Below are 14,178 nucleotides of genomic sequence, written 5' to 3' on the forward strand. Positions count from 1 at the left end.
AAAAAAAATATAGTCCACAAGACTCCATTTGATATTCAATTTACATCAAGTTTTCATCACTCTAATATTTATTACAGTGCATATGATCGCTCATTATCATGTCCTTCATCGCATGTAGCCTTTCATTCAAATTGAACTGACAAGCAAACTATCTAGCCCAGCTGCCAAGTTTGCATTGACTACACTGCAGTTCAATCTGATCTCTCCTTCAGTGCCTGTCAAAGGGCTGAGATTTCCCGTTCTTATCATGGACTCCAAAAAGCTTTCAAAGAAAGATGTTTGATTAGCACTGAAAGCGTTAACAAGTGCGCAATGACATCATCTGCCCCAGGAGTTGAAAACAGTTCTTGATCACTCTGAAGCTGGCCTCTCGTTCAACTTGCAGATTGGAGAAAGTAGTTACTGTCACAGGTATCAGGTGTTGTGGGATCAAGATCTGTTTTCGAAGCAGGCCTCTCGTTTTGCACTGAAAGCAAAAGGATTTTTTCTTTACCGCATATTATTTGTAACATATCAATATCCATTCACGTGGAAACTTGTGTATAATTTTATTAATTTAATTAGAAAAAAGAAGTGTTGAGAATTGAATTCCAAACCATTTCATTATTAAAAATTTTATTTAATATTAAAAAGTTAATTTAACTTAAAAATTTAAGTTGTTAAATAATATCATGATAATATATCTATAAATTACTTTTTTAACAGTATTGAATGGTTGAGGCTGGGTACTGTTTTCTTTTTCAGAAAAAAAAAAAGTAACGAGGTAGAGAGACCAAATCAGTATTGTTACTGAGGCTGACATTAGTGAACCTCTCTCTCAGGATGTCAAAAGGGGATGGAATGAAAGCATTTGCTGCAGCTCGATCGGCTTGCTGTGCTATCTCTTTTTCCTGATGGAACTCTCCATTTTAGACCTCCTGACTGCAACTACGCATATTCAAGGGACTTGTAGTACTTTTCAACTCTGGAACACATTTCAAGTTTTCTTTCTTTCAGTTATTATAAGCTATGAATTATTAAACAAGGGATTTAATTTTTTATATATATATATTTTATTTTGGGGGGGTTGGGGGGATCATGTTAACATGCCAGAAAAACAGATCTTTCAGATGCAATAGTGACTATATCAGCACAGGAAACAGTAGCAGGACAAGAAGCCTCCAACAAGGCCTTCATTCTATCAACAGCATCGAAACCTCTTGCAGAGTCGTTGTTTGCATTAGCTTCCTTTTCGCTCTGTATAGTATCAGTGTCGTCCAACAAAACTGATCCATCACAGCCCTGAAAATAAAAATCAACAAATCTTTAGAATCACAAGTTGCATAGATGGTTTAATTCTGCAAAAATCGAACAACTACTTCCATTAAAAAATCATGCTGGAAATTTGTTTTAAATAAACAAATCATTATTGGTGGAGGAAAAAAAAAATTCAAATAATTATTGATTCTCTCATCTAAAATATTCTTGTATTTTCTAGATTTAATTATTGATTTATTGTTTTTAATCAATTCTTGATAATAAGAATTAATTCTTTAATTTTTTATCTTTTAAAATTCATTATAATTAAGAGTTTTTAACTTGATTTTTTTAGATTTTACACTCTTCTCCACTTTATTTGTTTATGTTTTAATTTTCCTTTCAAATCTAGAGTTTATGTTCATGTTTTTTTAGAGATATTGAGTTACATAATATTTAATTTAAAAATCAGAATTACATCTAAATTAAGGTGATATTATTGGAATCTTGTGAGACATATTGGAAACAAATAACCTTAATGTATAAATGATTAGAGACAATAAAATTTTAAGAACAAATAATTCATCATTAACAACAACAAAAAATTATTACATTAAAGTGCTTTAATAAAAAAAATTATTTTTATTTTAATTCAAGTATAATTATTTTTATTATTAACATAGATACTAGATTTTTTAAAAAAATTTATATTAATTATAAATTTAAATATATATATTTAAATTAATGGAAGTGAAGCCTAACGAAGGGGGCGGCAATCCGAGGATCGGACACCAATGTCATCTTAGTGACACCTTGTCTAATTATAAAATGTTGGACTTAGCTGACCGACCATAAGCCAATGGTAGAGTACCTCGAAGAAAAAATGCAAAGAAAAGGGCTGCAAGTGCTATAGCTTCTGAAAGATTCATATTTTTCTCCAACATTTTTCACTGTTCTAAGCATGGGAATTAGTCTTTGAAGCAATAATTTATGCAGTGACGGAGAGGCTTGGAAGCCAAGACACGGTTCCTTGAATTTTCTTGGTACGACCGTAGCCATAACGACATGTAAGTGAAGTGGCATTGATTTTCTTAGGTGGTGATAAAAAATTAAAAAAAAAACTGTCGGTGGATATATTTATTGTTGGTAAGCCAATAAGTTTCCTTGGACTTTTCTTACATCTTATAGTATTTTCTTCTAAAAATTCAGAAAATATTATTTGTATCTTCGTGGGGGTCTGATGTATTTAATTAAATTTTACTTTAATATATATGATTTTTTATTTGTGTAGTAATTAGCTAGTTTAATTAAAATACTTGATTAGCTGATCAAGATTCAACTGTGATTAACCACTATTATGTATGATCTAAACAAGTTGAGATCTCAATTGCAGAAAATATCCCATTTGGATTCCTTTTACAATCTGCTCGCACAGGTAGACTTTTCCTACGATATGGACTCCTTGCTTGTAGATCTGTTGTTGGAGATTAGGTTTCCACAGTCAATACCTTATCTAAAATAATATAAAATTAAAAACATGAAGTTTCCTCAATCAATAAATATGTTATCGTTAAGCCCAATATTCTTCTTTTCCCGTGAATTGACCTTCTGTGCTACTACTCTTCTATGCACATGGGGCCTATAATTAATTAATGCGACATGGAAATAATTAACGATGGTGGGGGAATAATAGTCTTATGCATTTTTCTTAAGAAACAATACTTGATTTGCATTACCATATCTTTTTCATGGCTTGATTTGGCAACAAATTCAACCCACCATGCATGTACATTGGACCGCCTGAAAACTTTTGTGTTTTTTGCTTGCATTTGAAGCTAGCTATAAAGTAAAATAATTAGTAATGTTCCTCTTCTTCCTTTCATATCTAGAATTCTCTTTTAATGTCCTCTTAATAATAAAAAAAAAAATAGCATTAATTTGACTAGTAAGATTTTTTAAAAATGTATATGCCGTGCTTAATTAATTAATAATATATACTCGTTAAATGATATAGAAATTACATTTTTTTTTTTTAGTTTAACGTGGGTGTCTGGGCCAGCCTGCGCGCACCTCGACTAATCCCACGGGCCCTGAAGTTAACGACCATGTAAGCCTCCAGTGGCCATCATATGAGCAACCACAAGGCTCGAACCTGAGACCACAGAGAAAACAAACATCTTAATCCCAAACTCTTACTACTGGACCACCACCTAGATGGTTTACAAAAATTACACTCTTGATGCTGGCGGCGATGATACCCATGTGTTTTTAAGTCTTGCTTTATTATTAAGTTTAGCAACCTGTATATAAAATATATTAAAACTTATATATATATTAGTGATACGTCTTATATCAATTTATACTTTAATCAATTTTGAATAAGCTCACTTTTTTATAATATTTTAGTCAATGCGATGAGGATGGAAAACATCCGTATAGATTTAAGAATTTTTTTTATAATAAAATTAAACTTAAAAAATTTAGTGGGTGCAATGACACCGACAATAAAAATATTTTGATTGTTAAATCATATATGTGACAAGAAAAGTTAATCTTGTATTAAACTTAATTAATTTTTAAATCTTGTACTAGACTTGTATTGCATAAAAAAATCAAGTCTCTTTTTTTTATGTTTTTAGACAAATATGTTTATATATTTTTTAAAAAATATCTAAATTTTAATATATTTTATATAAATATCTAAAATATAAAATATTTAATAAATAACCCGTGTTAAAAAAGTGAAGTTCTAGAACTAGAGTTATCTTATATAGACTTCTCAAGGTTTGATGTGAAAAAGACAAAAAAAAAAATAATAAAAATGTCAATAAAGCTAATTACGAGAGAAGAAATCTAAAGCAGGCTGCTCTTACGCGTTAATTTTCCTGGCAACGGAATCTGATTTTGAAAATTTCGATGCACAGGGAAAAGATGATAGTTACAGGGATTCTTGCACGCAACGAACACGCGCACCTTCAAAATTCAAAAGAAGGGATTTATATATGAACACGTAACCTTTATCTAGATAGCGTGGTATATAATATGTATGATATTTTTTAAAATAATTTTATTTAAAAATATATTTAAATATCTTTGGGGTACTGAAAAGAGTGTAAAGATATTATTCCTTCCCACTCACACATGCCTAGCATTTTTTATTAACAAAAACAGCACAAGATTTGACGTGGAAAAATGTATATGCAAAGAGTCAACCACATCTTTTTTTTTTTTCGTTCTTGTCAATTTTTTAGATTTTTTTTTTTCATTTGTATCCTTTTATTTTTTATAGTGTCTTTTTGTTTTTTATTTAATATTTGTACTTTAGTTTCATAAAATTAATGCTCCGTAAATCATTAAATAATATTTGAAGAATGAACTACTTCAAACTTTTTTTTTTATTTACATCATTATTATTTTTTTTTATTGAGTATTTTTTTCATTTGCATCATTCTTTTTTTTATTTTCATTGAGCTCTTATTTTTTCCATATAACAATTATAGTTTGATTTTTGCAAAATTGATTCTCGATAAATTATGAATATGCAAGACAATGCAAAATAAAAAAAAATATTAAAACAACGATGGAAATACAACATAGAATAAAGACAATCTAATGTATGTTCCAATAGTTACCCACAATGTTTTCTTCTCTTTTTTTTCTAATTTTTTTAGTCATTTTATTTTTTTTATTCTCAATTTAATCATTTCATATTAAAATGACTTGTGATTGAATTTGATGTTTTGTTTCGGTTGATTTTATATGGGGCTCTCGTGATGGTAAAAATAAGTTTGGTTATTGAGTTAATACTCGTTTTGACAAGATAAAATTCAATTTTATTGATTCAAAACAATTAAAATCTTAAGGACCCAATTTTAAGCTGAAACAATATATTCAACCTTTTTTTTTCTAAGAAATAGAATATTTATCTTAGCTTCTCATTTCAATTTTTGGTTTGGATAAACATATTTGTCATCACTTATTAACATATGTAATTATTAATTTATTTTACTGAACACATGTCTTCAACTTTTTAGTTTGTGGTTAAATGTTTTCTTGAAAGTTAAAAGTCTTTAATAATATTTATACTTTTTTTGTATTAACTGTCATAATTTAATTTTTAAATTTTTTTAAAAATAAATAACAAAATGAATGAATAAAAAAACAATTTGATAATTAGGTTAAAACAACATAAATTAAAAGTTTGAGGACTTAATTAAACATTGATTTAATTAATTAATGTAATCAAGGGCTTAATTGAAAAAATATCAAAGTTTGGGGTTGATTTGGGTTAAAATTGCAAGAAATTAAAGTCCAAGAACCAAAGTGAATAGGTGGTGATACTATAGGGGTTAATTGATTTTTACAGGGGTAATTTTGAAAGAATTAAAAGTTGAAGAGTCGATTAAGGACTGAATTGATTAAATTGGAAACTAATGACTGGTTTGTAAATGGCACTGAAATTCAGGGGTTCAATTTCAATTTGATCCAGGGGAAAAATTAAAAAAAAAGAAGAAGAAGGAAATTGTCCTTGAACAGGGGCCCAATTATTAAATGTCAGACGTTCATGGGGCAAATTGAAAATAGCCATTTCCAGGATACAAACAGCGCCGTTTCAAAAACTATTCATCGCCTTCTTCCTCAGGAACCGTTTCAGCGGTTAAGGCACCAAAACCGTTTCAATCATGGACCACGTCTCCCAGCTGCTATCCCTCACCCCCAGTATGCACGAACGCTTGGCATTCTCTGGCAATAAAAGCCAGAGAAAAGGCCACGCAGGGGGGAGGACAAACAACACAGGGGACCATAGACACTGGAAGATAGGCATAAACAGAGAGCACCAGAAGAACAAAGCGAGAGAGGAAACAAGAAAAGAAAAGAAAAGAAAACAAGGAGATAAGAGACAGAACAGGAGGATGAAAACAGAAAGAAAAACAGAGGAACCAACCAAACGAAAGCACACCGTTGTCTTCAGCTTCGTTTCCAAGCACCAAGGAAGCAGACAAACACAGAGGAGGAACAAGAATAGAGAATATACAGAAAGCAAAGAAAAAAAAAAGGAGAACGAAGAACAGAGAAGGAACAGAAGAGAGGAATAGCATCGGTCCGCCAGCACACTTCGTCTCCCATCAGCAACCAGGTAAGTCTCTTCTTCTCTTCCTTTGCAATCTAATTCATTTGGTACTGTAGCTGTTAATTATAATTACATCGTCTCTGTAGCCAAAAAAAAAAAGAAAAAAGAAAAAGAGAGAGAACAGTGGTGGATGGGCCTGGGTCTCAGACCCAGCCAGCCCAATTTATTTTGGGCTAAGGATGCGTTTTGAAATACACCGTTATGCCTTGTCCTTATGTTCCACTCATTTTTATTTTGATATCTAGAAAAAATTATTAATATGTAAATTTTTACCGTGAAATGTAAGTTTGGTATACAATACATTTTTTTTATTTAAAAAAATATGTATGAATTGATATAAATTGATTTTTTTTGGGTTTATTTACTGACGTCAGAGCTAAAAATATTATATGTTTTTTTGACTATGTAATATTTACTAACGCCAGAATTGGAAGTATATATAGTTGAATATTCATCAACACCAGAGTCAGAAATATTACAAGCAGACCGTCGGTAGCATAATACAACAAACCCTTAGCAATTTAAGACAAAACCAGCAATGCAGTCTACCTTAGATACGACGTTTAAGGGGTAATAATATTTTTTTTTTTGTGTAATCAGTCCTGTACCATAGAATTTTTATTAACTAGTTAGGATTTTTAATAATCATAATACTAAAATAATGACTCTTTAAACAAGACTTTTCTCTCAAAATATATAAAAAAAAAGATGCAAGAAATTTATTCTTTTTATAAATTTTTAATTTTTAAAGGTTGCCCGCGGGGAATCAAATAGTTTATTGTTATCATGATGGAATCAAAAAATTAATTTAAATACTCTTATAAATAGAGGTGTTATTAAAATTTCAACAGCGCTGGATCACATAGACATAAGGCATGGTGCACCTAAGAACTGATATTCTTTTTTTGTTTTTGGCTTAGGATTTAAATTTATTCTTTTAACGAGTTGAATCCGCATGTTTTTGTTCAAAGAAAAGTGTTGCTATAACTTGAGCTAGATCCACATTGTAACTCGCAAGGGGTCAATGGACAGCCTATATCCAACATCAATATTTACATGTACAAACAAAAACACTAGTTAGTTGTACATGGCAGCAGTTAAACTTACTTCAGTTTGGTTTAGAAAACACGATACTTAAAATTTAACTTAGATTTAATATTTAATTAAATTTTATATATATATATATATATATATATATATATATATATATATATATATATATATATATATATATTAAAAGTCTGGTTCTGCCGATTCATATTGAGTTGGGCATGTTTTGTTAGGCCCTATTTCAAATTGGTCGGTCTTTTATTGTAAATGGTGTGATGAATGGTCCCAACTCAAATCCCTTTTTGGGCCCTCACCTATGTTGAGTATGATGGCCTAAGAAATAATTCTTGATTATTTAGCTAATTTCTGTGTATAATAAGAAAATTTTAGGCGTGGTGATTGCAAAGATTCTTACACTAGTGATGTCTATAATAAGAAATTAATATTAAAATTGACTGTCCTTGTTCTGAATTATGTGATGTGTTGGGGCAATGCCTCTGTTTCGAGTGCCTCGTCCTTTCTTCGACTCTTGTATGCTTTGTGGTAAGAAAACAAATAATTACAACAACGTTAAACTAGAAAGAAGCCATTTCAACAAGGAAAAAGGGATTGATTGCACGAAGTTTCAAGTGCTGCCATAGTTTGCAAGAAGTTTTCTTGTCTCCTTCATTAGGAGAAATTCCTGCAAATTTAACATAAGGGAAATGAAATTGACTTTTCCCTTGCTCTGGTTCAAAGAGTTAATTATCTTCTCCCATTGCTAATAATGACTCAAAATTATCCCATTGCTTAAACTACTGATCAAATCAAATCTTCCCTTACCAATTGAAAATGGTTTTCCAAAAAAAAAAAACCTAATTTTCTATATGGAAAGTAAAGGGACATTCCTGCTACCATAAACACCCAAATTGGACCGCCTTTCTTTGGAGGGTTGATAATTGATTAAATATGGAAACCGTTAGGGCTTTTGGTTATTGTTAGGGGAAGGCTAGAGGCTTGGTTTTAGCATCGATCTCTCTCCCCATCGAGGGCTCACTATTATCCTTCCAGTTAATGGTTAAATATCCAAATTCAGTTCGGCCCATCTCTCTCTAAATTCAAAAACCATTTTGAAGTAGGCCTCCTCTATAGCTTTGAGATGCTTTTGAGATAAAACTGAAACCAAATAGACAGTAACTAGAAAGTTTTTGCTAACAGTTTAATTTGTCTGTACAAAAACTCACTTGTAAGGGAAATAGTCTCAAATCCAAGCCTTATTCAAAGCTTAATAAACTATCTTATAAAAAATCAACTCATAAAAAAACAATTCTACTCTGAATTAGAAAAACTTTACTATAAAAAAAACCCATAAAAACCTAGAAATTTTCCCAATTCAAACCTAAACTCAAACTTCACTTAAAAATTATTACTTGTTAGTTACAATTGTGACAATAAAAATATATAAAATATATTTATTATCCTATTATTATTATCATCATTATTATTACCACTATTATTATTATTATAATTACCATTACAATCACGATAATTATTATTATCACCATTACCACTACTATCATTATCATCACCATTATTATTATTATTACTACTTGATTATTGGCGCGCGTGTGTGTGTATATATATATATATATATATATATATATATATATATATATATATATATATATATATATATATATATTCATTCCAAGAAAATGCTAGTAAAGGTGGAGGTGATCACGGAAATGGAATAACAGTCCCATAAATTGGTAGATTTTTTTGTCATTGTCTCCGCAACAATCTGCAACAGGATGATTATCGAAAGCCACACAAGTTCCTGTACGAAATCCACGCGGTGGGCAATTTGATTTGCACTTCTCCTGTAAATAGAGTAACCATGTGGTTTGCTTTTTAGAAATTTCCCCTCGCCCATGAATCACGTTCAGAACTATATTTATAATTAAAAAAATAAATAGAAACATATCTGGATATGAGAACTGCAGTAGCAAATAATTTCCTGGAAGCCATTATCGAAAATCACTTTGAAAGAATACACATATAGAGAAGAGAATGTTCACATATATATGCTGTTTTTATAGTTGATTTATCCAGATTAAAATCAATTTGTTACCAAATAAAGAGTTTGAATAAATTATAAGATAGTCTCGATGAGATTCTAATTGAAAAAATTAATTAGAATCTCAATTCAAAAATTAATGGAAGTCATGCCATAAATTAACGGTTTGGATATTCATCAGTTCAACAAGATTACTTTTTTTAGAAGTCAATTCAAAAAATTTAGCGGACACTTCTAAATTTTATTACAATATGATTTTTGATCTAACATAGCCATCATTAGTCATTAGAAAAATTAAAATTAGATTAGTCATTGTTGAAAAAAATAATTGCTATTTTCCAGTTAATTTGAATTATTTATTAGTTAATGCCTAATCCTTGACTCAACTTGAGTTTTGCTTCTCTTTCAATATATTTTTTTTAATTACAAAGGGGAGGTTCAAATTGGATATTTTTTGAAAGAGAAAAAAACACTTAGAGCTACAACTCTCTTTTTTAGGTTTATAAACTTTTTTTTAAGTACCATTAATAATGCAAAATGTAATTATTAGACTTGATCCAACCTCATGGTTAGCTTAAAAGCCAGGCCCAAGTGGGGTTTTCTTTTTTTCAAATTATATTAAACATTAACTTAGTAATACACAAGGAACTCGATGAGTCAACCCTCAATTTAACCAGGCTTGAATGAGACTTGATTGGGTCAATTTTAAAGATGTTTATAATAATATTATTTCAGTTTTTTTAATAATTAAAACGGTGTTTTTTTAAGGATAAACTTATAGGTTGACCTATTAAAATCCTTAATTCAAGTTTAAAATTGTGCTAGATCCTTATCCTGGTCGGATATGACAACTATGATACAAACCCAAATTGTTTTATGTTAGTTAATTTACATCTAAGTGATCTGCAGCAACTCTTTTTTGTACTGCAGAGCTAATAATTTTTTTGAACTATATTCATTCCTACTAACAATATGTAATAATTAAAAATTTCTTCCATTCAAATTATGTGTTTAACACAAATTTGGTACACTCCTAATACATCAACGCAGAGGAGGATTCAAAGTTCAGTCCTGAGGTTCTGCTCAGAACCAGAAAAAATCCCACCCTTCTTATTAGTTCTAGCACACGTTGAATTTGAGGAAAAAAGCTGAAAAGGAGGAAAGAAATGCATAGTTTTTCCATCTCATAGCATAGAATTTCCGAAGACCCTAATTGACCCTCTTACAGTCGGCTCTGATTTCTCCATTGCTTCCTGTCAAAGGACTTAAATTTCCCAACTTTATCATAGACTGAGCAAAGCTATCAAAGAAGGCGGTCTGGCTGTTAGCAAACCGGTTGACTACGGCAACAGTATCAGCCCCGCTAGTAGAAAAGAGTATTTGGTCAGTTTGGAGAAGGCCACGATTGTTCTGAAGATTTGTGAAGTAGTTGTTGTCAAAATCATCAGGAGTTGTAGGATCAAGATTGTTCAATCTACTTGGATTTCCGCCTTGTGGGCATGCTTGGCGAAGTGTCTGCAAGTATGTTGTGTCTAAGGTTGGATCAGGGTTTGTATCATTGAGTCTCTGGCTGAAGAATTGGCACTGAGACCTCCCAAATGTGTGTGCACCTGAAATAACATTTTATCTTTTGTAAGCATAAAACAATAGTACTGTATGCTAAACACAAGTAATAAGAGCTGTTCGTGCTGTATTTTGGTGTGGAAGATTTGGAAAGATTTCTAATTAATTACCAGATAAAGCAACTAGATCAGTGGAATCAAGTTCCTTGTTTGAGAACTTGAGAGAAAGATTTTCAAAGGTTTCGAAAGGACTAGGAATGTCAGAAGTTCTTGCTGCGTTTGCAGTCGTACTATCCCTTCTTCCCAGTGGCACTTGCCATGTTGGACCTCCTGCCTGCAACATATCATTTACTTGTTAAGGCCACAAAATTCGTAATCAACTCAAGTAAACTCATCTAAGACTTGCTAGCACAAGTCATCTTCAGTTTTTCAACCCTTTTTTTGTTTTTTCTACTTATGAGCTCATTACTTGACCAACTAGCCTATGACATCATGAGATGCTGGCAATACATTAAGAAAGGTCATTATGAAAGGTTGATAATACTATACCAAGGTAACCAATATTTCAGATGCAAGGGCTAATATATCTGCGCAGGAGACGATGCCAGGACAAACATTCTCCACTGCTGTTTTAATGTCATCAACGACACCATAACCTTCTACGGATTGATTAGGGAGTTCATCTTGCTCACTATTTATGCCATTCGCATCGACCAGCAGAATAGAGCCATCGCAGCCCTGCAAAAAAAATACGAAAAGAAGAGTAGTGCATTAGTACTTCATACATAAAGAAAATCTTTCTGCTAGGTGAATCATTAAGAAACTATATATGGAAGATAATTACATCGACAAAGCAATCATGGAAGTGCATGCGAATGAGCTTGGCTCCAAGCCGGACATCATTTCGCGCAGCTTGCTCCACTACACCTCGCACAATGCTCGACACATTCGGGCAAGTGCTAGCATAAAACGTGGGGCTTAATTGAGCATCAGAAATGCCCCAAAACAACATTACTACACATATTACTGTAGCTAGAACAGAAGACATTTTTCTTACAGAAAGGAAATGCTAGATGTTTTGAATTGAGGTCGAGCTTGTTGTGATATTGCACCCTATAAATAGAGGGAAAAAAAAGAGTAGGTAAGAGCTTGAAAGGTACACCCCTGCCTAACAAAAAAAGAGGAAGAAGGGTTCAGAGTTGAGGTTGAGACTTGCATAGTAAGAAATTGGGACCAAAAGGGAACTGTTAGAAAACTATTTTTCTTACTTTTCCTCAAGCAGAAAATATCAAAGATTGTGGACCTGGCTCGCCCACAATTAATATTTCAAACCGTATGTAGGGTACTTCTACTGTTGAAAGATGTTTGAAATATTTAATCTTGCAAGGCTAATCATTGTCAAATACATATGGTGCCGTTGCCATAAGGCCAAATGAGTGAGCTTTCTCTCTGGACACGGTTTGTCACAGTTCGGAGTCCAAGAATCCATACAGAGCCAAGCTAATCATTTTGGCTTAATTATTAACTACATTATAACCTCAATAAATTAATAACCTCGATTAAATAGTTTTTGTTCGGTTTCGCCTTAAATTTGAAGTTTAAATAATATCTCAATTAATTAATAAATTTTCATGGTCCGAGATTGCTGTCTAATTTTACTTTGCTGCTTGGGATTTTTCACTTGACTGTTGCTCATGCGTGCGGAAGCAAGCATTTCTTGAGAATGACACAGTATTCAACTTTCAGAACACGTACGTGGATTCTGGGCTGCTGAGAAGAAAACAAAAATCATTCCAGATTTTCTTCAGTTAGATTTAGACTGATCAGGTGTCCGTATCCGGCTAACACTGAGAGTTCAAGATTTGTAAACCTCTAGAATAGTTTGAATATTACCAGAGCATGCAACGCCTTTTTTTGAACACACACTTTGATCTCCACCGATAAATATGAGTGCAATTTGCAACCAAAATTCTCCAAGTTAAAATTGTATCCTCCCTCATGTTACTATGCCCCTTTGAAGATGAAATTCCCTTGTGATGGCAGGACTATTTCGCAAAAAAGTAATTAAGCAGGATAGTTAGCTAATAAAGCATGGATTGCCTAAGTAGAAGAAGAAACAAAAACTTTCCTATCCCATCTAAAAATAAAATTCTTGCGAGCCTATGTTCATATTTTCGGTCTCAAACTTAACCTGTTCCTGCAATCTGAGCTCGATACAAGCAGGGTTTCCCTACTGTACTAAACATCGAAGATCAATGGGATATTCTAGGTAAAAAGCAAAGAAAAAGTGTTACGTAGAATGTTACTTCTATACTAATGTTTATTTTTATGTTTCAAAAGAACTTTTTAAAAAATTATTCTTTGAAAAAACAGCAGAAAATCACGTTATGGAGCTTTTTTTCATTCAGCCCCCTTTTTTTTTTCCATCTCCCAATTTTTTTTTTTAATTTCAGTTTCTTTTTTTTTCCCCTCAAACGTTCATCATTGCATGTTTTTTAATAGTTAGTTATCTTAATTACTTTTGGACTAAATCAATTAAATTATATCAAAATAACTTCTATACAATTTAATTTTAAATTTAACCTGATAAATTTTTGTTATGTTAATAAAAAAAAACCCGTAAGCTTGTATGATCCAAAAGAAAAAGGAATATGTCAAAGTTACGTGGGACATCTTGTATAGTACTCGTGAAAGATACTCGGTCCAAATTAACATGCCTTGAGTAGATGCAACCTTTTGGACTTGTGATAACCGACAAAGTCACGAAGGAGTGAAGCCAACCTGGAGGATAACATTTTCCATAATCATGAGCTTGATTTGCTCTACTAATATCAAACTTGGAGGCTCAACTGGAGGACTTGTATTACAGATGAGACAGCTTGATTTGCAGGAACTCAGAATCTGCTTTGAGCTTTCCTCCCAGCCATTCAAAGAGTAATGATTTTAATTAGTCCTTGTATTAATGAAACACTAATTTTACTCTATTTTTGGAAATCATAACTGAATCATTCGCCAGCTTTGACTATTAATTCTTAATTACTATAATTATAAAATCTGGTCTGGCATGACAGGTCAACCTATAACCTACTAATTACTTAGAGCGTGTTTCATTTCAAACAGATTTTTTTACCTCAAAAAATAAA

At 31.7% G+C, this 14,178-nt stretch overlaps 1 protein-coding gene and 1 pseudogene across 1 annotated transcript; both read right to left on the bottom strand.

The window, feature by feature from the left end:
* Positions 1–374: 374 nt before the first annotated feature.
* On the bottom strand, positions 375–2,165 carry LOC18094290 (peroxidase C1A-like; annotated as a pseudogene).
* An 8,286-nt stretch (positions 2,166–10,451) lies between these two features.
* LOC7455756 (peroxidase 15) lies at positions 10,452–12,175 on the bottom strand. The gene is made up of 4 exons (XM_002299109.4): positions 11,880–12,175; positions 11,585–11,773; positions 11,207–11,369; positions 10,452–11,083 (listed from the first exon to the last, which is right to left on the bottom strand). Exons 1-4 carry the CDS (start codon positions 12,081–12,083, stop codon positions 10,683–10,685), a joined length of 957 nt encoding a protein of 318 aa, XP_002299145.1. The 5' UTR covers positions 12,084–12,175; the 3' UTR covers positions 10,452–10,682.
* Positions 12,176–14,178: the final 2,003 nt, after the last annotated feature.

The sequence above is a fragment of the Populus trichocarpa genome, chromosome 1 (assembly GCF_000002775.5).
Source record: "Populus trichocarpa isolate Nisqually-1 chromosome 1, P.trichocarpa_v4.1, whole genome shotgun sequence".
Lineage (NCBI taxonomy): Eukaryota > Viridiplantae > Streptophyta > Magnoliopsida > Malpighiales > Salicaceae > Populus > Populus trichocarpa.